This window comes from Podarcis pityusensis, assembly GCF_964106645.2.
Source record: "Podarcis pityusensis genome assembly, chromosome: 2".
Lineage (NCBI taxonomy): Eukaryota > Metazoa > Chordata > Lepidosauria > Squamata > Lacertidae > Podarcis > Podarcis pityusensis.
Genome location: NC_138029.1, coordinates 43648819 through 43673302, shown reverse-complemented (window position 1 = coordinate 43673302; position 24484 = coordinate 43648819). Strand labels below are relative to the sequence as shown.

Here is a 24484-nt window from a genome sequence, read left to right as displayed (position 1 = left end):
AGATATACACTTTGGGCGCTAGATGGCAGGGCTTCTCTACTCCTGTTTACCTCTGCCTTCTAACTGCATTCTTTCTCCTTTCTGCAAAGGGCCCTTCTTCAGGTTTCCCTAATGTTTAACCAGGAATGCAGCTGGAGCAGGGATGGCCCTCTCCACCAGCTCCTCTGTGTTGGCTGGCCTTCCCTGTTCTACAGGACCTATTATTCCTCATACGATGGTGGTTTTAGTTGTGGGGTTTCAGGTGTGAAATTTTAAAAATCCTTCTCACCAAATCGCATCCATTATTATGGCAGGTGAAGAAAATCCAGTTTTTCTGCAAACTGCCATGAGTTTCCAGGCATGGTTTGAAGGTGCCAGCACTGACTTATAAAATCTGCTGGTGACTTTTAGCTTGGCACAATTGTTTTCAATGATTGTTTTTCATGTTGATCTGGGTAGTTCTTTTAAAAAATGGATTATTGTATTTTATTATTTTCTGTTAGAAGAAGAATAAGAATAATCTGGATTTGATATCCCGCTTTATCACTACCCGGGAGGGAATCTTTGGGATGAAAGACGGGATATAACTGGAAATAAGAGTCTGGGAGCTACTTCCCTAAGAGAACACTTCTGCTGCCATGAAACACCCAGCCTGCTTCCCCTGAGGTCTCCTGATTATATCCCATTCAAGGTTCCACCAAAGCAAGAAGTAAGAATAGGAGCAGGATACAAACACTGCTTTCGGCATTTGCTAAAGAAGCTGACAAAACAAGCAAAGCCTGTTTATGTTAATATAATATTATTAACAGAAAATTCATATTTAGCGCTTGCATAAAAGTGATAGGATTTTTGAAGCTCTCAGATTTTTGAGTGGGGGCAGAGACATGCTGAAACTCAGACCACCCCCTGGGACAGGCTGTTTCCATGACCACCTCAAAGCTCTGGAAGTTCATCCTCAGAAGGGTGCAAACGCCCAGCTTTATGGGCTCGCTGGAATCACTGCAGGCATTTTTGTATTGTCAAGTGTTTGAACATACAGTGGTACCTTTGGTTACGTACTTAATTCGTTCTGGAGGTCCATTCTTAACCTGAAACTGTTCTTAACCTGAAGCACCACTTTAGCTAATGGGGCCTCCTGCTGCTGCCGCACCACCGGAGCACGATTTCTGTTCTCATCCTGAAGCAAAGTTCTTAACTCAAGGTAATATTTCTGGGTTAGCGGAGTCTATAACCAGAAGCGTATGTAACCTGAAGCGTATGTAACTCGAAGTACCACTGTATATTACTGCTGATTTTTTGGGGCCTATTTCTTGTTCTCTTATGTTAATTAGATCACATTCTAGATCTGTTCTAAATATTTATTTAGACAGCTTTCTAATTTTGTGCACCACCCTAAACATTGTCAAAATGAATTGCCAAGACTGAAACTGAAAGGTGAAAGGATATTGAATCTGAACGTCTCCAGCACCCTTCTACTTCTGAGAAAAGTTCCACACATCAGTAAAGTTGAGCCTGAAAATAGTCACCACTTCTTTATTAAGAAAGCTATACATAGACATTTTAAAAATAAAAAGCTTTCTCGATGTCCCCACTTAGGTATTTCAGATACTTTGACCTGCCTTAAGCCACAAGTGACTAGAGCTCAGAGGGAAACAGGGAATTCAAAGGCAAATGTGACTTCCAGCTCTGTCCTTCTGAACCTTGTAAGGAGGCGCACAAGAGCCTCAGTACTTTGGTGATATGGCTTATCTCAAAGTGGGTTGTACCTGTTCAGTGGCCAGGCATAGGAAGCCAGCAGAAGGGCAGGCAAGTATATTCTTGTTCAAAAAAATATAACTTACATCTCATTGCAAGCAGTGCAAGCACAAGAGGATTAACATTAGGAAGGGGGGGGGGACCTCAAAATTTTTCAACTTCAACACAAAAATCCTAAACTGGCATATCTGCATGCCAATATCTAGCATGACCTCACTGTGCCTAATGTCCTCACATTAGCATCTTATGCCACATATGTGACATTGGTGGTGACAGGAGGCAGTGGGCTGCCCCTTGGTGGCATACCATGAAGGTACGTTTTTCACTGCACCTGTTCCCCTGAGCTCACCCAGCAGGAGGACTCGCGGTTCAGCAGACCGGCGCTCTGAGCACTGAGCATCTGCACCAAGAGGTCCGTGGCGAGCGTGTGGGAGGGTTCCTCAAACCCGATTGTCAGGAGCTGCTGGTAATCCCCCATGGGCTGGCGGCACAAGACCCTGTGGGAAGAAATGGTAAAGGGGGTGGCGGCATTACTGGCATCCATGCTATATTAACGTCGTTTGAAATTAGTTCAAACTCATCACTGCTTTTCTTGCTTTGGGCTCCTGTGTACCACAACTGTGATTCAGCGGTACATAAATGGTTGATATAAATACCTAAAGATCCAGGTAAGTTCAGCCCCCTGATTTCAATGAGCAGTCACTACAGCATGGCTACATAGGGTTGCCACTTTTGTTCTGACAAAATACAGGGTTGTGGGAGGGGGTGTTATTATTATTTCCATCTGGTGCTGAAGTGACTTCAAAGCAATCCATTACAATCTATTGCAGCCTAACAGGATGCTCCCTCTGGAATTTGTAACACACACACAAAGACAAATTTGTAAATCTGTCTGTTCTTGGCTACCGAGAGCTTAAATACGGTACATGACCTTTCAAACACCCTTTAAAGCACATGCACTTGGAGAGGACCCCTAACTTGAGAGAGAGAGAGAGAGAGAGAGAGAGAGAGAGAGAGAGAGAAGACTTGAAATACAGGACAAAACTGTATCTATATAGGACGTAAGCATTTTACATTGAAATACGGGACAACCATGTACTGTACAGGACAGGTGGCAATCCTACCGGCTACAGAAATACACAGGAAGGCATGTATAAAGCCACAGGGGAAGCCAATGTGGTCTCCTTCAGAATACTTTGGGCTACAACTCCCATCATCCCTGACCATTGGCTATGCTGGCTCGGCTGAAGGTACTTGTAGTCCAAAATATCTGAAGGGCACCTGGAATACCTTCACCCTGCATGTCACCTTGCACTTCAGCACACAACTATGACTAAGCTACATTCCACATTTGCCACTGTCAGAATGTGCCCCTTACGAGTACATCTTTTCTCAGAAGCAAGAGGAAATTCAGTGTTTGAAGGTGGTTTGTGGTGTTGTTTTTATTTTCATGCTTGTTTCTTTGCATTCATTCTTACAGAAAGCACAAACCAGCATTCAGGCATCAGTCTTCAGTCATAATATTGAATCAAGTGCCAGGCATCAGCTGCACTTGTATTTACCATAGTAGAAAATGTGTGGGAAGTTTCAACCCACTCATCAGATAAGAGAGAAGCCGCTTGCCATGCACACATTTCAAGCTATATCCCACAATGCAGAAATGCCTTAAAATTACAACTGTGTTGGAATCTGGAACTGTTGTGATCCCTGGTTTAAAGTTCTTCCTGAATAACTTCCTGTTACATGTCTGGGAGGGTGCCAAAGATAGTGCAGACAGGAGCAAGTGCATTTTTCATAGTGTATGTGTCTGCTTCACTTTCAAAGCTTAAAATAGGGAAATGATGTTAGATGCTACAGCTGGGCATCTTTTCCAACAGTGTTTAAAAGAATCAAAGAATGAAGCCCATGATTTCTGAAAGAAAGGCACGTCCTGAAGTTAACTCGTGTTGCTTTAATAGATTAAATAGATTTTAATAGATTAATAGATTTAATAGATTAAATAGCTATTAGCTTTAATAGATTAAAGTGGTGTGCAGAAAGAAATAGTCTGGCAAGACTGCTGGTTGAAGGTAAGTGTAGGTTTTAAATGTGGCCAAGATAGCATGGGATAGTGTTAATCTATTGGCTCCGATTCATACTTGAAGAAGCAGGAAGGAAGTAAAGCCTGAAAGGAAGCAATCTGCTTTACCAACAAATACTAAAAAGAGAAGAACAGGTTGTCTTTCTGTCTGTTGCCCCCACCGGGTTCAGGTAGGTTATTGAAAGCTTTGGTGCACCCCCTGTCTTACTTGTTAGGAGATCTTGAGTATGCAATATTGCTTTGTAAACATAAAGCGCATTGGGAGATCACACAAGACTCAAGTCAGCCCACCGCTGTTATAGACAGCACTTTCCTGCTGCATGCTTACCAGGAGAGCACATCGGAGCTGTGGTCACTGTCAGGATCCAAAGGCACCCAGCGCCCAATGGACCAGAGCTTCTGCATCTTCGCTGTTGTCTCATCTCCTGTATCCCTGAAGCACAGGAAGTAGCTACAACAGAAGGACAAGGTTGCAGTTAGGCAGTGAAGAATGGGGATGGCCAGTCAAGCAAGCCTCAGGAAAAGTGGCAGTGGAATAAAACCACACCAAGACCTGCATCAAGTGGAGCAGAGGAATAAGGTGGGGACGGGGGGGGGGGTCAGTGCCAGATATGGCTCTCCATTCAGGTCCCCTCCACCTACACCCCATATCTCCAGGGTGTCCTGCAACTCACTATTCTGTCCGGGGTGTTTGATTCCGGCAAGCAGAACCTTCCAAGATATCGAGGTTCCAGCGCATCTTCTTATAGAGGTTGCGGGGAATATGGGCAGCTGTGTAGGGTGCTGGGATGCAATATCGGAAGATGGAAACTTGTCGCAACTCATTCAGCCAGAACTTTCCACAGAAGAAGCATGAGACACTGGTAGTGATTGACAGACAGGTAAGAGCAACTGTGCATGAGATTGGATGTAGAGCACATAACTTACAAAACACAAGCAAAATGCTAATGATTACATTTTCCAGTTAAACCAGTTTTCCAGATGATTTGCAAATATAAAGCTAGATTGCTATAACTGAATGTTGGGTTTGAAATATATTTGCTGGAAACTGAAACCCAAAGCTAAACAATTGGGGAGAAATGTGGGAGGACAATGTAAAAAAGTAATAATATTAAATTATTTTGAAAGAGACTTCATTTTTAAATCTGCTACTTTCTATCTTGGGGGGGGGGGCGGGAATCTAACTGGAAGACCTTATTGGTACAAAGACTCTCCTCCTGCCTTTGGACTGAATCTTGTGTGCTTCATGGTATGCAGAGAGCTGATTTATTTCAATGCTGTGCATTCTATTATTTAAAAATTAATATTATTGTTTGGCATTTATAGACTGCAGGTTGGATCCAACGTAGACCTAAGTGAAAGCCACTTAGCAGTATAGTTGTTCCACTGGTGAAATGTTTACGGCAGTAGAGTATTGCTGTGTAACTGAATGCATAAGCAGGTTGCTGGTGACTTCGTTGCACAATAGATTGCACAATCTGTTTTGCAATGACTTTCCGCTAACGCAACTGCATTGGATTCCCCTGGTGCATAATATGAAAACTTACCCATTCCCTAATGCAAGAACCTTTGTGCTAGCAGACAGGGAACACCAAATACAGCCCTGTCCAATTAAGCATGTGCCTCTGGGCAGCTCACAAGATGAAATCAACAACAATCATCAAGCAGCACTAGCTCAAAAATTAACAAAAGCAGCATGGAACTAATAAAACAGCACTAAAAGCCAGCAAGGGGAGAAACAAAACGGTTGTAAGAGCTAAACTCTAGTGACTAGCAGGCACCAATTCCAGAGCAACCTGTTGCTGCTAGCACTCTGGGGCCACTTGTGCCACACTTGGGCACATGCAAGTCTTGGAGACTGTCTCCTACCTGAATGGGTCAGTGTCTTCTAAAGAGACAAAGCTGAAAGAAGCATACATCAGCACCAGTTGCTCAAGCTGGCAGGCCAACTGCTGGGAGATCTCCAGGAGCTGTGGGGGAAAGTACAGAATTACAAATTCAGGGTGCACAATCTTAGCTGATTGGGAGTTTGGGCACAACACATCCACTTCCTCAAAAGTTTAGACTTTTTGAAGTAAGGAAAGTGACAGGCAAAATGCTCTGGAGCATGTGGGATTTGACACAACATCATCTAACCTCCTTGCAAGCAAATTGGGATGGGTGCTCAATAAACAGGTTGTCTGGAAGTGCCCCAAAGGCTTGAAAGGGCAAGTTCTTGAGCAGTGGGAAGTGAGAGATGAGACCTCTGTCCTTCTGGTTGCATACCCAGACATGCCCCTAAGGGTGAAATGTTTTGTGCCAGCCAAGCTCTTCATACCTGGATTTGTTTATTTAATTATTATAAAGGTATACAGTGGTACCTCGGGTTACATACGCTTCAAGTTACAGACTCCGATAACCCAGAAATAGTACCTCGGGTTAAGAACTTTGCTGCAGGATGAGAACAGAAATTGTGCTCCGGCAGCGCGGCGGCAGTGGGAGGCCCCATTAGCTAAAGTGGTGCTTCAGGTTAAGAACAGTTTCAGGTTAAGAACGGACCTCCGGAACGAATTAAGTACTTAACCCGAGGTACCACTGTATATCTACCTTTCTAATGCGTATATATTATTCAAGGCAGTGTATAGTAATTATAATCACAGCAGAAAAATACAATAATAATTATGAATGTAAAAATAAAATACAGTAACAGAGACAGGCATGGCTGATCAAAGTCAGTCTTCAGTAAAAGGCACTTCGACCTTCAGCCTGCCCAAACGAAAACAGAAGGCTGCCAGAGAGGAGGAGGAGGTCTTCTAGATTTCATGAGGCAAGCTGTTCCACAGGTGCGGCTACTGAGAAAGCCCTATCCCTTGTCCCAAGAGCCATCCTTACACAATGGATGGGTATCTGCCAGAAGCACAGAGGGTGGGAAACACAACTAAGTCCAGCACAATTTCACCCTTGGTCAGCTATGAGTTTGTAAAGGAAAGTGGGTGAGAGTTCATCCCTTTAGTCTGCCTCAGATCTTTGACCAACCCAGTTGCTGACCTTTAATAATAATTAAAAATAAAAATAAAAATTATTGTTTTTACCCTGCCCATTTGACTGGGTTGCCCCAAACACTCTGGGCAGCTTTCAACAGGATATACAAAAACACAGCAAAACAACAAACAAACAAACAGAATATCACACATTAAAAGCCCTTATATTGAAGTGTATTCCTCCAGATTGTATTGGGGGTCTGAGCCATCCCTGCTCTTTGTGGATGTAGGAATCAAATTTCACATGCTAAGGTCATATTACCTTTTCCCATTTAACATATATTGTGTTTAGCAAAGAACCTGCTAGATTCCTTCCTTTCTAAAAGCCCAGCATAGAAATCAGAGTTATAGTTATACCAAAACTATGGGTGGCAATCAGCCCAAGGATTTATGTTGCACAGCTGGGTTTCCTTCCCCCTCTCATTCCCCTGCACGCAGCCTGTGCCCTCTCCAAATCTCCTCTGCAGGGTTGGTGAAACACCGAGAAGAGAGAGAATCTCCCATGGCACAAGGAGAAATCTTTCTTCAAGGAACTACTTAGTGCTACATTGAATTCCATCCCAACGCTCTTCCGATTTCACTGATTGCCCACTTCACCCTGAAATAACTTGTTTCCATAGATTTCCTCTTCCCAAACTACACACACTTGTAAGGGAAAAACAATCTATTTGCACAGTTGCTTCAATGAGTAATATGAGATTTATTATTATTTTAAGCAGAAAAGAAAAGAAAAGACTCTACGACTGTGAAGAGGAAAGGGAAGGGCATTGGCCAAGGATGGGCTGGATGCGGACTAGAAAATTCAGGTGCAGTTTTGGAATGCCATACAATAAAGTTTGATTGCGAAGGGGAGGAGGGAGCCCTGATTCAAAAGAGACTTTTAGTGTTAAGATTGCAGCCTTTTGATTCCAAGCACTTCTTCCATAGAGCCTCCTCCCCCCACTTTTTTTTGGCCTTTTCAGATCAGTTCTGCAAAGGTGCAAACAGAATGTCATGTAAGCTTTTTGAACCAGTTTAGATGAAGCAATTGTGCCTCCCAACTCTATGGGGATTTCCCTCCTTGGCCCAGACTCACGCGCCTCCTCACTGGTTCCTGTGGGGGTCTTAAATAAGGAGTGCAGCTTCGCGCTGTGGATTCCAGGTAGTGGAAGTAAGGCTGGCACATCTGCAGGAACGTGGGCATGGCTTTGGCAAATTGCTCCTTCTGCATTCTGTCTCTGCTGGAAATAGGAGGCCCACAATATGGTCATCACACTGGGAGGAAATGCAGTGACTCTCTTTGCTCTCCACTCCAAGCCCCTCTTCTTGCTGGGCACATGCTAGACCCACACTGCATATTCTGCTACTGGGGAAGTGCATCATGGCAACAACCCAGGGCTGACTTGAGGATTCTGGCACCGTCCAGCTGCAAAACTAGACCAGACAGCCCCTTGGCTTGCTATCTCTCTGGCAATAATGTAGTATGGAAACTTTCCTCCCAAGCAGCCCATCAACTATAGAGTAGCCCAATAAGCCCTGTGCATTTTCCAGGTCACTCCAGGTACAGTGGTACCTTGGGTTACAGACGCTTCAGGTTACATACGCTTCAGGTTACAGACTCCGCTAACCCAGAAATAGTACCTCGGGTTAAGAACTTTGCTTCAGGATGAGAACAGAAATTGTGCAGTGGTGGTGCAGTGGGAGGCCCCATTAGCTAAAGTGGTACCTCAGGTTAAGAACAGTTTCAGGTTAAGAACGGACCTCCAGAACGAATTAAGTACTTAACCCGAGGTACCACTGTATTTTCCCTGATCAATTTGGCCTAATTTGGGGGGGGGGGGTCCCAAGAAGAGGGCAAGCCCCTGGAGGAGGAAAACTGGGTGTGTAAGTTACACACACACACACCACTGTGGGAGATTAAGAGTTCTCCATTACATTTGCCACTTAGCAAGAATCCAAAGGGTACACTGGTACTCACTCTAAATCAAGTCCCACTAAAGCGGAGATTCAGCAACCAGAAAATTTGAGGGGATCTCAAATTTTGGGTTTTGTAGTTAATGGAGGTACCTTAGACATCACTAGGACTAGCCCAGCCAGCCAGTCAGCCTCCCTCCTTCAAGTCCCTGCTCCTCCCTAATCTGCAGTGGCTTCATAATTACAGTCGCCTCAAAGTGTCTCCCCACCAAACATGTGGCCTGCCCAGATTGCCCAAAGACTGCCCACCTCCTCCCCAGCCCTGATTCAGCCCCCTGCCACCTGTACAGCAGGTACGTCTGGAAGTCCTCTGCTTTCTTCAGCAAATATTTGAGCTTTTCTGTAATGGGAGCCAGGAGTTTCTCCAAAGTTACATTCATTTCTCCAGGCGACTCTGGCTGGGGTGGGGCGCTGCTCAGCCAGTGGGTCTCTGCTGTGGGTGTGGAGATCAGGCAGAGCCCAGGGCTGTGAGGACTGAGGCTCAGGGTGCCTTCAGGGCTGGAAGAGGGAACATCCAGTGAGCCATCAGAGAGACAACTGTACCCTTGCTTGCTGGCCATCTTCAGTGACCAGCTTCAGGGAAACTGCCAAGAGAAAGGAAGAAAGTTAAGCAACAGGACAGCTTACCCATTCCCAAAAGGGCTTTAGGTTTCTAGACCGGTCCTTTGCCCAAGCCCCCCCCGTTAGAGCCAGTGAGGTGTAGGGGATAGAGTCCTGTGTTCAAACCCTGCTCTCCTCATGAAGTTCACTGGGTGACATGTGGCTATTTGTCTTATCTCAGTATGTAGAACCTGTGCATACTGTTCTGAACATCCAGTAGTGTTACAAATGGGTTAGACGTTTGACATTTTTATTACGTGTTTCTTACAAAAGATATACGGGCAGACCTGCAACATGGCTTTAAATTGGGATCCTTTATATTTTATTTGTTAGAGATTTCTTAACGTCCCCTTACAATAAGGTCCAAGGACGGCTTACAACAATAAAGCATACTATTATTAAAACAAATAAAACAGTTAAGAGCATAAAACAATAAACGTGCAAAAACAAATAAAAACAGTTCCATATATTTTTTAAAAACCAACAATTAAAAACAGTTCAGTTTATAAAAAATTGAAAGGAGCTCCAGTACAGATACAGACTGAGATAAAGATCAGACAAATTCAGGAAGGATCAGGCTGCCCATGGCTCTGAGCTTTCGTGGTTCCAGCACCAAAGGCAGAACACTTCCAAATACTAGTTCCTGGGGAACCAGGCTGCTCAGGTGATGCTTGTGAGCTTTCCATAGGCATTTAGTGGACCACTGTGGGAAAGAGGGTGCAGATAGATAGGCCTTCAGTATGATCTAGCAGGGCTCCCCTTATGCTCTTAAAATTGCTTTACAAATGGCGACGGCAACAAAATGTTTCAGTGTATCCCCCCCCCCTTCACCCGGAGTCCTTGTCTAGTCAGAATAAAACAAGGAGCTTTGTAGGTCTCTGATGGGGGTGACCCTCAGGAGTGGAAGTATACCCATTTCTGTTCCCACAGCCCAACTTCTAACACTTTACCTGTGTTACTATATGACCCTAGAGGCCTGAAAGACTCACACCTGGGCATTTTTTAGCTGAGGTTGTAAGATTGGGGCTTGGTCATGAGAGGGTTAATAGACTGCTACAGGAACGGTTGGGAACTTTCTGATTGTTGGTGGACAAGTGGTGGAGCCCTTCATTTGTTAGGGAAATTACAGGTAAATGGCACACAATGAGGAGGTGCTAGCCAGGGAGATAGGCAAGAGTCATTTTGGCCAAAGGCATCCTTTTCTGTCTCCTCTAATCTAATCTGTGTCTGGGAAAGAGAACAAAGGAGGTGGACTGAGGTTAGACTGGGGTCAGGGGAGACACACAGGGAGAAGGCTGAGCTGAGGTTTTTGGGCTGCTTAAGCATCTCTGGGGATCTGACATGGGTACCTTGGCATTTGCTTTGTTGGCATCTTTGTGTGGTCCGCCTTTACCTATCAGTTTGTAAATAAACTCAAGTATTAGTCTCCACAGCAGAACCCACCTTTAAATGACAATTCTGGAACTTGGGAGGAAAGCTCTAGAATGAAAGTGCTCAACTGAAACTAATTAAAAAGTTGAATTTTATTCATTTGGGTCTGAATTGAGACAATGGTTTCCTGTCCCGGTGCAAGTGCTCATTTACTCAGAGGATTCTGTCGTCACTGCTGCTATGATAGGCCATTTTGCAAGCATTTACATTATGCATGAATTGTCACAGAGTGTACTTGTTACATTCTATTCTGCTGCCATTTAATGCCCGCCTTTACACATACAACCCTTTGAATTAGGAATGGTGAGCCAGGCCAAAATGGTGAGTGGGACAAAAGTTGATAGGGTATAGGGCCTCACACAGAGACTGCCATTTCTCCCTGCTGGCAGGCAGCAAAATAAAGCAATCAGAGCAGCAAACAGGTAGGAACTGCTTCCTATCATTGTATTTTCATACTAGTAAATGGTTAACCGGCTGAATTTCTGCCTTTCATACAGCTGTTAAAGGAACAATAATTACGGTAATAGATAAGGTTGTCAATGGCTGCCATCTATGATGGCTGTGCTCTGCCTTTATAATCCACCTCAGTACTTGATTACTGCAATGCACTCAGTGTGGAGCTACCCTTGGACCTGGGCTAGACTGTTGGTGGGGACAGACTACTACCACCAGCACATAATTCCAGTGCTGAAAAGCTTGTACTGGCTGCCTATACATTAATGGGCCAAGTATTAACTGACAAGGCCCCTAACAACTTGGGTTCAGGATATCCTTACTTAGGGGCAGACATCGGTAATCTTTGGTAACATGGCACCCTGTGCGAGGCCAAAATTGGACCCCTCCAAATGGATCTTCTCAATTTTGTGCCCCCTTGGCTTGGGGGAAACTACCTATATTGTCCTAAATCAAGCACTGCCTTATTTCTTATATTCTGGAGATATCACTGTGATCTTTCTGGGGGGGGTGTGTGTCTCTGTTAGTAGTCCCCCATGGTTCAGAGGAACGGTTCGTCTCCACCAGGAGCCATGCGAGGGTCCAATTCTGTGGAACTCACTCCTGACTGAAAATCAAACAATTTCCTTCCTTGTTGAACTTGCTTTCTGCTTCAGCAGGCATTTTAAGTTGTTTGTGCTATCTATGGTTTTCAGACTGATAGATTGTTTTAGTGCTTGTGGTGGGGGAAAGCAGGCTAGAAATATTGGAAATAAACAAAATATGCAAATCCCCCAATTTTAATGCCTACCCCCCTCTACAATACTCACTACAAGGTGTCAGAAGCCTGAAGAGGCCAATGTCCTCCCTCCCTTTGAGATGGGTGTTTTTTTAACTGACTTCCTAACATTCTATGTTCAACTGCTCTCAACCATAGAGTTAAATCAATAGGCCTGCATAGGCTTCTGGTTTCTTTGCAGCCTCCTGCCCTCCCACCTGCCCGCTCCATCTCTGTAGGATTATGGAGCAGTAGATATCTCTGTGTCGGTTGGGAACCTGTTGAAGAAAATGGAGACATACCTGCCGCAGATACTGAGAGTAGTCCACACACTGCTAAGGTTATAACTGTGATGGCCCCACACTTGGCCAACTTGGACTTTTCTAGAAAGTTATGACCATAACAGGGTTCACCTGGAGGGGGCCCATCCCAGCCAATAGCCTTTTTGCCACCTCTGGTGGCAACATGTCCCACCCAGGCAGGGCTTCCTCCTCCTCATTTCAGAATCCAGAACAGGTGACACAATCATAGTGATGAGAAAGGCTAGACGTATGGCTGCATGTGGACCACTCTTCAAGAATGCAAGTGCACAGCTAAGAAACCCGTTTTCTCCTTTGAGTGTCAACATATTGTCCCTGCCGTGGCTGAACAGCACATATTATTGTATGGAAGGCGGCTGGGTAATCCTGAATCCTTCAGTCACCCCTTTACATGCTCTGCATCCTACTGTTCCTGCACTAAAACAGAATAGCTTCACCCAGCACCACCTAATAACTGAATTATAAAAAAGGAAGTTCTCTCTGAACAATATGACAAATACCTTCCTGGTCTGTTTGTATTCACTGCAGCTTCCCAAAGGTTCACAGCCGGGACTTGAGAGTTATCAGCTTCACCATAACTATAAAGCACTAATGGCCTAAGTAAACATTGCATAAAAATGTATGCAATAAAACTGTGGTGCATGGAGTTTTTAAAAGCAAGAAGTTGCTTTAGGGGGAGGCAGCTTAGAGCACCGGGGGAAGGAAGTGCTGAATTTCTTTTCCCCACCCAGTCTTTCTCTGCTGCAATCAGCCACTGCTGCCCCAATCAGCTGCAGCTCCTCCTAGAATCCAGGTGTGCTTGCAAGGATAAATACATGTTTGGAACTCCATGATGGGAGCCCCTGATTTGGAATGAAGAAGTGGCAACATTTCCTCCACCTGCTGAAAATCCTCTCTGAAGTTGCTTTTCTCTTTAAAAATCAAAACAGAGAGGCTTTGTTACTCCCACGTCTTGGTGTGTGGCACCAAGATTGGCTCTAAGTAAAGAGAGATTGATTCCTCTGGCCACAGATTGAAATTTACAGCAAAGGGCCAACTCTATTGTCTCAATGATGTATCAACTTCCTGTTTAGGTAACAGGTCTAAATAAAATCAACAGCAACTATCCTGGGATACATTTAGATCCAGCAGGAAGGCAGAAGTGGGAAAAGGCAGACATGGAACTAAACTCATGACCAGGGTCATGCACCCCAGCAGGCAGTGTTCATGTGCTTATGCTCTGCACATGTGATGCATGCTGGTTGGAACCCTTGTAGTGTTTGTTTGCATAGGTAACATGCAGCCATCAGACAGTGTGGTGAGGGAGCTGCATTGAGAAACTGGAGGCTGGAGCTGTGTGTGCCCTGTACCCGCCTCAGCTAGACTGCTACCTGCAGGAGTGATGGAGAATTCTGCTTTTATCAGGTGTTGGCAGTTTAGTTCACTTGGCTTCTGGACATGGGGAGTGGACACATTTTCCTTTACTTTCAAAAGCAAAATGCTTTGGAGAAGTAGTGAGGATGTCAGAGGATTCAGACTGAAAAAAAGGGGGGGCTGAATTGCTAATTGATGTTTGCTTATTTACCCAACTGGAAGTAAATCCAGCAAATAAGATTTGCATTCACTGTTGTTATAGTTTTCAGCCTGCAGATATGATTGATGATTCCTTCTCCGTTTTCATTCCATTTCCTTTGCCCTGAAGTGAATGGTGTGGAGTAACATAACTGAATATATAAAATTCTGCCACAGTAGGCAAGGAGCCAAACAACATAGTTTTTGTCAGAAGACGAACTACAACAAAACCAAAACTAGCACTGCATGCAGCCTACACAGGTTTGAACTGAAATCAATGTCTTCTTACATCCTGAGAACAAATTTTGTTCCAGTACCTCACTGAATTCGCAAGGGGAAGTGTAGCAGGGAAAGTTGCGTAGGTTCCATCCACCCTGCTTATATCTTGAGCAAAATAGGAGCCAAGCATTCATTTCCCAACATCATCTTCCATAGAAGAGGAAGGCAGTGGAGGTTTAATTTGGGATCTAAGCCTCTGGTTATCTCCTTTCTTTCTTTGTATCATATACTAGCTGCTAAGGGCTGAGCTATCACAATGACAGCGTGCACACACTGTCCCTTTAAAGCACATCCAAAACACATTAGTTAATGATAATTAAGAGTAATAAGAAATGCAGAAAAAGTGATAAAGAATGGAAAATCATCAGAGGTGTTGACAGAAGTCTAAAATATTGTATAAGACAAGAAGTTATGTTATATGATTGTTGGAAATGATATGTTAAAAGAACTGTATAAACAACAACAACAACAACAACAATAACAAAGAGTTACAATTCCTAGCAACCCTTAACAAACTAGTGTTCAGAATTCTTTGAGAGAAAGAAGTTGTTTCGGATGTGCTTTAAAGGGATAGCATTTACAGGTTTTAGGAGGGTGGGTCTAACTTACATCTCCCAGAATGCTTCCATGAACTTTTAAATTTGCATTTGAGCCCCTGCTGTGCAATGTGATAATTTGTAATGCAAAGGAAAATGTGTGTGGATGGGAAGCAGTTATAATCTGAATAAGCATCCTGTGTATTTTTTCATTCACATTGCAAAGTGCAGCATAGTGCAATCCCAGGGATACTCAACTCGAAAGTAAGCCTTGTTGTGTTCCGGGGGATGTACTCCTGGGACCCTCCCACCCCTGACCATTGGCTGAGTTGGCTGGAGCTGATGGGAGCTGGATTTCAGCAACACGAGGGGGTGACACATTTTCCATCCTTGTCTTTAACCTCCAAGTAATCAGTTTCCTTATGTGCTTTTGGTCTTTTCACAGTCTGCTTTGGGATGTGGTGAACCAACATTTCCCAGCAAACCTGTGAATACTAAAGTTTATTTCAGGGAAAGATACAGACTTATGCCATGCTTTCTCCTTTTGGATGGCTGGGGTGAGGAGTGGGGTGGACATCATGCTGCCCAATTGCAGAGAATGAGCAGCAGTCCTTGCTACTGCTCTAATGCCAATTTCTATGGCTTCAATACTAATACTATTCAGGATGACTCTTCTGAATGCAGAAGGTAGGTTGGTCTAGTACTCCCTTACACTCGCTTGACGATGGGGGAACTCAACCTCCCTGGGATGTTGCCTCCAGAGCAGACGCAGGATTCCTATAAGTTAGCACATGGGTAGGCAAACTAAGGCCCGAGGGCCAGATCCGGCCCAATCGCCTTCTAAATCCAGCCCGTGGATGGTCTGAGAATTAGTGTGTTTTTACATGAGTAGAATGTGTCCTTTTATTTAAAATGCATCTCTGGGTTATTTGTGGGGCATAGGAATTCCTTCATTTCCCCCCTCAAAATATAGTCTGGCCCCCCACAAGGTCTGAGGGATAGTGGACCGGCCCCCTGCTGAAAAAGTTTGCTGACCCCTGAGTTAGCACTTGAAAGCAAATTGTCCTATGGGGTATGATGAGAGAGAAGCAAAATGTGATGGGGAATATCCTTACAGGCACACAAAAAACTCCCCAAGCAACTGTTCTCGTGTGGAAATACACTGTGTATGACTGTGTTTGTATGTTTCCATACTTTTTAGCTGCTTGACCACTTTTTCTTTGTACTTCAAAATGCTTGCAACTTTCTACTACATGTGCTGTTCCATATCTGTAAAGCCGTGAGACTGCCATTGCCTCTGCGGCAGCAGTACCTGCTACAGTTAATTACCAGTCAAGAGCCCTTTTTGAGGGTGGGGAGGGCAAGGCATCATCCTGCTCCAGGATAAAGAGAAAAGGATCTGAAGGGTGGCACTGGCCATGGGTGGTGGGGAGTTGTCAGAAAGTCCTTCATAACCATTCATTCCCCCTCCACGTGAGGAGGCACCCTGGGGTTATCTGAAGAACCCCCAGTGAATAACAGGTTTCATGGTTTTTCATTCCTCTTACCAAAGCTGCCAAGCTTTGTTCACACCATGAGACGCTTGTTGAATTGCTCCAATCTGGACTCACATCTATACTCCCAACAAGTGCTTGCCTTTTCTCAGCAAGCAGCCACAGTAGTAGTAGTGCAATCTAGTTCTTCACTGCTTCAGCATTTTTTCCTCCCATCCAGCTTTAGTAAGAGTGTTGCCAGGTGGTGTTTACTGTGGAACTGATGCTGCTCATGCATTCAAGGGTTGAGTTTTTCTTTCTTTCTTTGCAACATCCACATGTTGTCAATGGCATCAAAATGCCAGCCTGCATTTTTATCCCTCACTTAATCAAGGTTTGAAAATTCCGTAGAAAATCTGATGCTAAAAATAACCTGTTAACGGTGGCCTGCGTGTGATATATGAATGACTCACTTTGCAGAATTAAGCGCCTGTCTAGATGCACCATCATCCCTTAAAGCAAGCAGAGGCAGATCTGACCTTTTCACCTTTGCTGGATTCTGAAGAGGATAAAAAAGAAAAAGAAAAGAACAACCTCTTGCAATGGGCTCCATGACAAAAGGTGGTTAGATCTCCACCTACCTCACACTAACAATGGGCATAAAAAGTCAGTCATGTGGTCCCCAGAGCATAAAGGACAAGGTGGTCTAGCCATGTTACCATCCCCTAAACCTTTTCACAGTATGGATACTGGTTATTGAAGCTTTCATCTTGCAGCCTATTGGAAGTGTCCTGCAGAGTTTTAAGTAGGCAGGAAGATGAAAGCTTCACACACATAACTTGGCTTCACTTCAGTGGTGGGAAAGTAGGTAGCAGGGCTGCTGAAAAACAGGACTGTGGTCCAACATCCTTAATAGTTGCACAGAGGAAGAAATGCTAACAGGGATGTAGCACACCTGCTGAAATTCCTTCTATGCAGCTCTTAGAGGTGCAAAGTACTGCCCTCTCTTATAAGCCACCATATCAGTAGCGACTATGTCTTATTGACACAACCAGTTCAAGCCATTTATGACTCACTCCAAATGGTGGCCCAGCATGGATTAGCTGGGGCATTAAGCCATTGATAAATTCTGTGTTTTTCCTTTAGTAAGTCATATGCAAAAAGGAAAAGAGGACACAAAGAAACTTCTGAACACCCATTGCTGATAACTGCCAAAACATGATGTGTGTCGTGCAATAGAGGTATCACAGCAGGAGGGCTTAATAATTTATAGACCTGCAACATGGACGAAATCTTTAAAGATTAGGCATCAACCTCTTAATTGATTCAAATGAGTTTAATCTAACGGTGAATTTCCATCATCCTACAGCTCAAGCTGTATACAGAATACAGCACATTACGAAGGAGACCAGAGTGAGCAGGTATGAAATTGGTCCGAAAACATTTTTCAAAGTGGCAACTTCAATATCACACAGATGTACAGCGGTGGACAGGGAAAGAGGTGCTTTAGTCGAGGCACATGGGAAGAAGGGGCTTTCTAACCACCTGTGACAGGAAATGACTACGTGTGCTATTTTGCTTGATTGCTTTAGCTAATTCCCTACACTTTACAGAGAAATGTTCTGTACCAGCAAGAGGCTGCAGATGAAGCTGTCCACCTTGGGAGGAATGATATACAGAGGAATGATGTCCACAGAGCTGGCAATCCATGTTATCTTAGTGACACTGTAGAAAAATTAGCTTCAGCCATTAGAATAAGGTAGCATTGTCTAGTAGGGAAAAAGCAGACTCGTTTGATTTAGTTCTGTTAACTCCAATAGTAAAAGGACAGTTTATATGAAAGGAAATACAGGCCAATAGCATAAAGCAATTGTACACTAGCCTATCACCATAAAGTCACCTGCTACAAGACTCTAAGTCATCCCGGCTGCCCCTTTGCATTATAAACCAGGTACACAGATCAAGCACATTTGTAGGCAGAGACGGGAAGGTGAACACAATCAACTTCAGCAAGATTCCCTTTCATTCAACTCTACTCCCAACTTCCTGATAGCATGCTAGTGACTGTTCTGGTATCTGATTATGCTATTTGCGAGAATAATAGGGTGCCAAAGGTCCAGTGAGGAATCAAAGGCTGCTGGGAGCATATATTGCATGGTAGGATGACTGAAGATGGAAACAATCATGGGATGCAATCTTTTAATTTCTCCTCTATAGTGGAGTAAGCCAAACAAAGTGGACACAGAGTTGAGCCCAGCAGGGGGCAAGAGGGTTTAAAATCAGAAGGAAGTTGACCCTGAGGAATCACCATTGAAGAACTGTACCCGTTCTTTCAACTTCCCCACATCACCCCACAAAATGTCCCCACTAACGAGCAACAGAACGTGGAACTTTCTGCCCCTGCTGCACTCTCGGTCTCCCTCCACAGTAAACTAAGCCAGGGCTATGTGGGTGGAGCCTGTGCTTAAAATCAAGATTCTGAACCAAGGTAACCTGAATTCTGTGAGCTGTATAGATCATACAAAATACACAGATTTGTATGTATTTACCTGCTTTGAACAGGCAAAGAGAGCTATGCAGAAAACCGAAGACTGGGTTACTAGAAATCTTTCGCTTCTCCTTTGGCTTCTGAGATTTCTGTAAGACATTACGTTCCAATTTTAGTATATGTGCTGCCGAAGCGAGCACTCTGTAAGACATTACGGACATGCTTTCAAGAGCATAACTGTGACATTAAGAATTAGAAACTTGATTTTAGGAAAATGAAAGCTGAGGTTTTAATGTGCTGGAGTCTGTGTCCAGAATCAAATTTGAAGCTTGCTAACACAGCCCCAAAATCCAGACTGCCCCAATGTTTCACTGCTTTACTGCAGAACACACTATCTGTGCTTACTGCAACACTCTCCCCCCCCCCCTTCCAGCCTATAGTTTTAAGACCTGGGAATCATGGTGCTCCATATCCAAATATTGCACACTATCTATCTATCAGAGCCTCCTCCACCCACCCACCCTGCCACATTAGCCACCCCTCTTCTGCCAAAATTTACCCACAAAGTCAGTGTTAGAGTTAAGAACGGAACCCAAGAGACCTTGGATCCAATTCATGGAAGGGCTGGAAACGGAACTGAGTCCTGCCTTTTGCCCGAAGGAGAGCTCTGCTCACTTGCAAGGCTTTTGGTCAGATAGCCTCCAATATGTTAAGGACTAAGTCTACACTTTAAAACTCAAGCTTTATATAAGCAGAGAAGTGAAAGATCCAGACAGCATTTTGTGGCCACAGTGCGATTCTGGTCAGGCAACAGAGGTAGTTACAGTAAGGTAGGAGACTCAGTAGGCAAGACAGAGTTTCAAGTCCACAGCATGATGGTGTCTCCTAGCACAAAATCCATACAGCTACTAAAGTTTGGACGTAGCCCTGTGAAAGATGTAAGAGGCAATGCAAGCAAAGAGGCACAGAGGAAGTTAACAGTGTAAGTGGGAACAGAAGCTACTACTCTCTTTTCAGAGTACAGGCTGAAACACAGAAGCCTTAAAAGCAAGCCCTCCCAAATCTGGGACAGAACAAAAAGCCCTGACTTTAAAGCAGGTTGCACTGCAATTCAAGACAAGTAGGCTCAAATTTGTCGATTGTGTTAAAAGGAAGGGAGATCAACCAGCATGAATCCAATATACATACAAGGGTCAAAAAAGAATGAAGAAAAAAACAAACTCAAGCTGCTTCACGAAGCCACATATGCTTCAGTTCAGGAGAGACTAAGGGGCAGAGCAATCCCCTCCCCATACAAAACGCTAGACAAAACCCCGGCCCTAGTTCTCCTGCGGCAGCAACTTTTACAAAACCCTTTGGTACCCCTTTAAGAGGCAAAGCTGGAATTCTCTCCCTCCAACCCCTGTGGGACGGGACCTTCAGTTATTTCTTCAAATAGCCCACAACTCCTGTGTTTTGGTCTCAAAACAGAATTGCGTGAGCCTGGTAAAAGTTGAAGTTGAAATAGGGGAAGACTGCAAATAAGAGGAACATCCCCTGAAAGTAAGTAGGAGGCTGCAAGTATGTTCAGGAAACTGCCCTGTTCTGAAGGCATAAGGAGGCCCTGAGCCCTAGTGCTGATACACTAGAAGAAGAGATGTCCGCTACAACCTCCTGGCCAAAAAGACAGAAATGGATTTGCCTTTTTAAGAATGCATACTCAAAGAGTAATCTGTGTTCAGTGATCTCAATAACCCTTTGATACATGAAACTGCTGAGAGTACTGTAGTAAAAAAGGTGGATTTCCTCATTCTTTTCACATAGGTTTATGGGCAGAGTGAAACTTCTAAATCTGTCTTCCCCAACCTGATGGCTTCCATGTTTTTTCCAACAACAACTCCCAATAGGCCAAGCCAACCTGTATTAGAGGAGGCCAATGTGAGTTGTGATCCAAAACACCGGGAGAGCACCAGGTTGGGGAAGGGTTGCTAATCAACATTAGAAACCCAAGTAGAGAACCAGGTAATAGTAGCTATGCCAAACTGATCACATATAAAAGGGTATCATAGCGGTCATGTGATATGAGCCACAGAGCATTTATCTTGGATGCAGCTCACAGCACCAGGCAAGAGTTTGCCAGTATTTTTTAAAATATGTAATATCTATCTATATATAATGACTCTCAGGAACATTCATAGGAAATGAACAAATAGTACTCAGGACAGATTTCTCCAAACAGCCTTGCAGAAAGGAGCAACGTAACTCTGCAGCATTTATGCGCAGGATATTTCCATCAAGGACCGCTAATGGGGAGATGTTGCCTCCATCAAACTTCTTGCACTCGTAAGAGAATTTGCTTGGGGCCCAGGCAGAGCCACACTCACACCAGCAACGGCTGTTCTCAAACTCTTCCCTATATGTGTACATTGCCCCTTTCTCAACAAATCTCTGAACTGCCAAAGCTCAAGCCCAGGCAGAACCCCTTACTCACCCTTCTGTGAGCTATTTTCTCCCTAGCAGAGCAGGGCAAGGAGGATGTTGTCAGCACTGAAAAGGGGAGGGTTCTGTTTTTTTTAGAAAGCTACCCTCCAAAATAAAAAGCAAACCAGGAGCGGAATATGGGGATGGAGTTCCCAAACCATCACCTATTCCTACGTGAGATGTGCTCCCTTAGCATGGCAGCTAGCAGATGTCGCTGCAAAAGCTGGGACACGCGATGGAAACAACAAAATGTTAAGACATGATGGTGATTTCCAAGTGGTAGATTTGAATTAATAAATGTTGCTGAAATTCATTATTATCCGGGCTCAGTGAACTATTCTGTCTAGCTTGCAATACTTGGCTGTATTATGAATCAAGTGTTGTTTCCTCCTGAGAAGTTCCTCTCCAGCTTTGTATGTTAAACAGGACTCTTGAGTGTGCATGGCCAGCAGTCGGCAGAAGAAGTGCCAGAAGTCAGCTGCTGTTTAGTAGGCACAGAAGTTCTTTAATGTTAACTGCTACTTCATGATGAAACAAGCTCTCGTTGATTGCTGTAATCTACGTGACCAAGCCCACCCAACCAAGCAGCCTTTCGTTTGGCAAGTGTGACCTCTACCTGGGTCAATCAATGATCCTGACTGTTTCTTGCAAGCACGTTAGAAGGCTCTCCCCCCCACCCTGCGTATCTTGACTTAAAACCCTCCCTTGGCCTCAGGTGAGTTTGTTCAGGGCATGTTTGTGTGCTTGAATTTCTGCCATGGCTGGCACTGGGGCAGGTGAAACCATTCTATGATTCCCAGCAAGGGCAATATAACAATGCACCTATGTGTTGTGCTGTCAGCACACATGTGCCAATGTTATGAACTGGAGAGAATCTGGGGGGCCAAAGCAGGCAAGCTTTCCTCCCAAAAGCTTACACATTCAGAGCCGGTTCCATTATAGAGCCAAGGGGAATTTGTCTACCACTGAAGTTTGAACAACCAAACTTTTACAGTACATTTTTAGAGAAAAGATGCAAGACAGTGGTGCAAAACAGGACAAAGAAGGTTTCCCCTTCTGGGTTAGGAGTTCAAAACATTGGGTTTCAACAAAAACACCAGAAGGACAAGCCATATCTTTGGAAGATTTTTTTTTTTTTTTAAAGGAAGGGGGAAAATCTCAGGCATTTGTTAGGTTGGGGAAAGGCCTTTTGGCTTCTGTGGCTCCAACACCTATGGATTTCTATTCGTGGGAAAGCCTATTTGCTCATTTTTGCAGGCAGTTTGGGAATCAGTGGATAAGCACATGCTATCGCAGAGACTCCGCTGCCCAAGTCTCGGGGCCAACAGCGTCTGTTCTATTGGACTTGGCCGTCTTTCTTTCTATCTCTTTCTCTGCCCCTCCCCTAGAGCTAGCCAGTGTCCGAGTGTCTGCATGAATGATACTGTGTCCTGAAGGGTGCAGAAGTACTTCTGGGGCTTTCGCGGTCTAGGCTCAGAGCTGGCATATGTCGGTGAACGTTAACTCTACACCCATGAAGTTGGCAGTGCTGCTGGGCTGTCCCAGCTCCACTCGCAGAGCTAACAGCAGGGCTAGCAAGCGTCTCGAGTCACTGGTGGAGCAGAGCCCTGCCCCATACAGGGCTGGCAGTGGTGGTGATTTTTCTTCTTTGGGGGTGGGAATCTCCTTGCCCCCCAACTCCTAGAGCTAGCAGGCATTGGAAACATAGTCAAAGTCCTTGAAGGCATCCTGCTCCTTTTGGGTGAGGGGCCGGGATTCACGGGGCGGCGTCAGCATAGCCGCTTCGGCTGTGAACTCCTCGTCAAAGTTGCTGATGTCTTCGCGGCCCTTGACTACTGGCACAAACGGTGGCTTGATCTTGCGGGCCAGCAGGGCTTCCCAGTCAATGCTCTGTGGAGATAAGAGAGGACAGAGAGAAAACCATCAGGGACTTTTGATAAATATCCCATGGAGGGCTGTGAGAGAAGCTGCATGGTACTGGAATGATACAGCGGACAATGCAGTAGGAGCAGCAATATAGACCAGCACACATTTAAAGCAGTACCATATTGCTTCGGTTATTCCCAAATAATCGTGGGAGCTATAGTTTGTTAAGGGTTCTGAGAGCTGTTAGGTGACCCCTGTTCCCCTCCCAGAGCTACCATTCCCAGAGTTCACTGGGAAGAGGGACTGATTTTTGGACTATTCTGGAAACTGTAGATCTTTTGAGGGGTCTCCTAGCAACTCTCAGGACCCTTAAAGACTCCACTTCCCTGAGGAGCCATGACTGTTTAAAGAGGTACAGAACCCAGTCATCAACATATATAAATCTTTGTTACTAGCAAACCAATTTGATATACAGGGATTGAGGGAGGAATGAATAAAGAACGGGAGATCTCAGTTTCAACCACACAGTGGAAAACTGTTTTAAGTGCTATAACAAGGGTGTCTCTGGACCTTAAATTGAGGCTCATACAACAAAAAATATTATTTAGAATATACTGGACCCCCTTATGTTTGTTAAAAAAAAGGGCTATCTAAGGTATCTAACTGCTGGAGATGGAATAGGGATAATGCTTCTCTAAAACATATTTTTTCAAGTGTCCTATATTGAAAGATTTTTGGCAGAAGGTAACTGAAACTATCAACAGAACTGTACGGAACAGCCTTACGTTTACAGAGCAAAATATCCTTTTGAATTATATCCCCAGCACATGGAACCTTACAAAAGGACAATATGAGTGGACTCTCCGTGCCCTTACCACAGCAAAAAGACTGATACTAATGAACTGGAAAAATAAAAAAGTGGCTCTCTTCTACGATTGGATTGAAGACTTATACTGTAATAGGTTAAGATCTGGTGAAGTACAATAACAACTTTGTAAAGAAAAAAAAAGTGGTATGATACTGCTTTAAATGTATAGTGTGGATGAGGCCTGGGGCACGCTTTCCAAATGGTGCACGCTCCATGCTGCTCCATTGCACACCACTAGGGAATGCTGTTGTGCATGCAGAGAAAGGAGCAGCTTCTTCCCTGGTACAGGTTTGAGACAGGAAAACCGCTAGCTAACAATGCTGGGAGTTTTTCATTTACACAGCATGTGTTTTGAGTGTTTTACATAATGGGATAATGTATCCGTAATCCTTTACAGCTCTAACATGACAAGAACCAGACTTGAGTCTTGGGGACAAAGACAAGGTCACCACAAACGCATGAGAAAAAGAGATGGCAATGCGGCCCCTTTTGCAGACGAACATGCTTATCACAGCTTTTGAGGACCCGAGTGATCTTCATCAGATGCATGGAGACAAGACTCTGGGTCCATGAAAACTCCACAGTAAATTTGCTTGAGCCTTTCAGAAAAGGACCC

The 24484-nt window shown here is 44.4% G+C and overlaps 2 protein-coding genes and 1 long non-coding RNA gene across 11 annotated transcripts in view; 1 reads left to right on the top strand and 2 right to left on the bottom strand.

Annotated features, from left to right (window-relative positions):
* Window positions 1-1485: 1485 nt before the first annotated feature.
* Window positions 1486-13887, bottom strand: LOC308471763 (UPF0575 protein C19orf67 homolog). Of its 5 annotated transcripts, XR_013983143.1 has the most exons (8): window positions 12081-12316; window positions 9070-9371; window positions 7910-8054; window positions 5684-5784; window positions 4489-4674; window positions 4143-4265; window positions 1711-2231; window positions 1486-1656 (listed from the first exon to the last, which is right to left on the bottom strand). XR_013983143.1 is itself a non-coding variant. In XM_080996024.1 (7 exons), the coding sequence occupies exons 2-7, from the start codon at window positions 9345-9347 to the stop codon at window positions 2057-2059; spliced, it is 1008 nt and encodes a 335-aa protein (XP_080852150.1). In that variant the 5' UTR covers window positions 9348-9371; window positions 12331-13887; the 3' UTR covers window positions 1486-2056. The 5 variants fall into 5 exon arrangements, 4 of the variants coding, with proteins under 4 accessions (XP_080852150.1, XP_080852151.1, XP_080852148.1 ...); XM_080996024.1 differs by lacking the exon at window positions 12081-12316 and adding an exon at window positions 12331-13887 and having other exon boundaries at window positions 1486-2231; XM_080996025.1 differs by having other exon boundaries at window positions 1486-2231; window positions 7910-8051; window positions 12081-12319.
* LOC308471764 lies at window positions 10833-24481 on the top strand. Its single transcript, XR_013983144.1, has 2 exons — window positions 10833-11240; window positions 24266-24481. It is a non-coding gene; the product is annotated as an uncharacterized lncRNA (long non-coding RNA).
* PKN1 (protein kinase N1) overlaps window positions 19403-24484 on the bottom strand; it is a 60891-nt gene continuing 55809 nt past the window's right edge. For all 5 annotated transcript variants that reach the window (XM_080996018.1, XM_080996014.1, XM_080996015.1 and 2 more), the window contains exon 22: window positions 19403-23024. In XM_080996018.1, coding sequence (XP_080852144.1) covers window positions 22821-23024 — 204 coding nt within the window. In that variant the 3' untranslated portion in view covers window positions 19403-22820. The remainder of the gene's footprint in view (window positions 23025-24484) is intronic.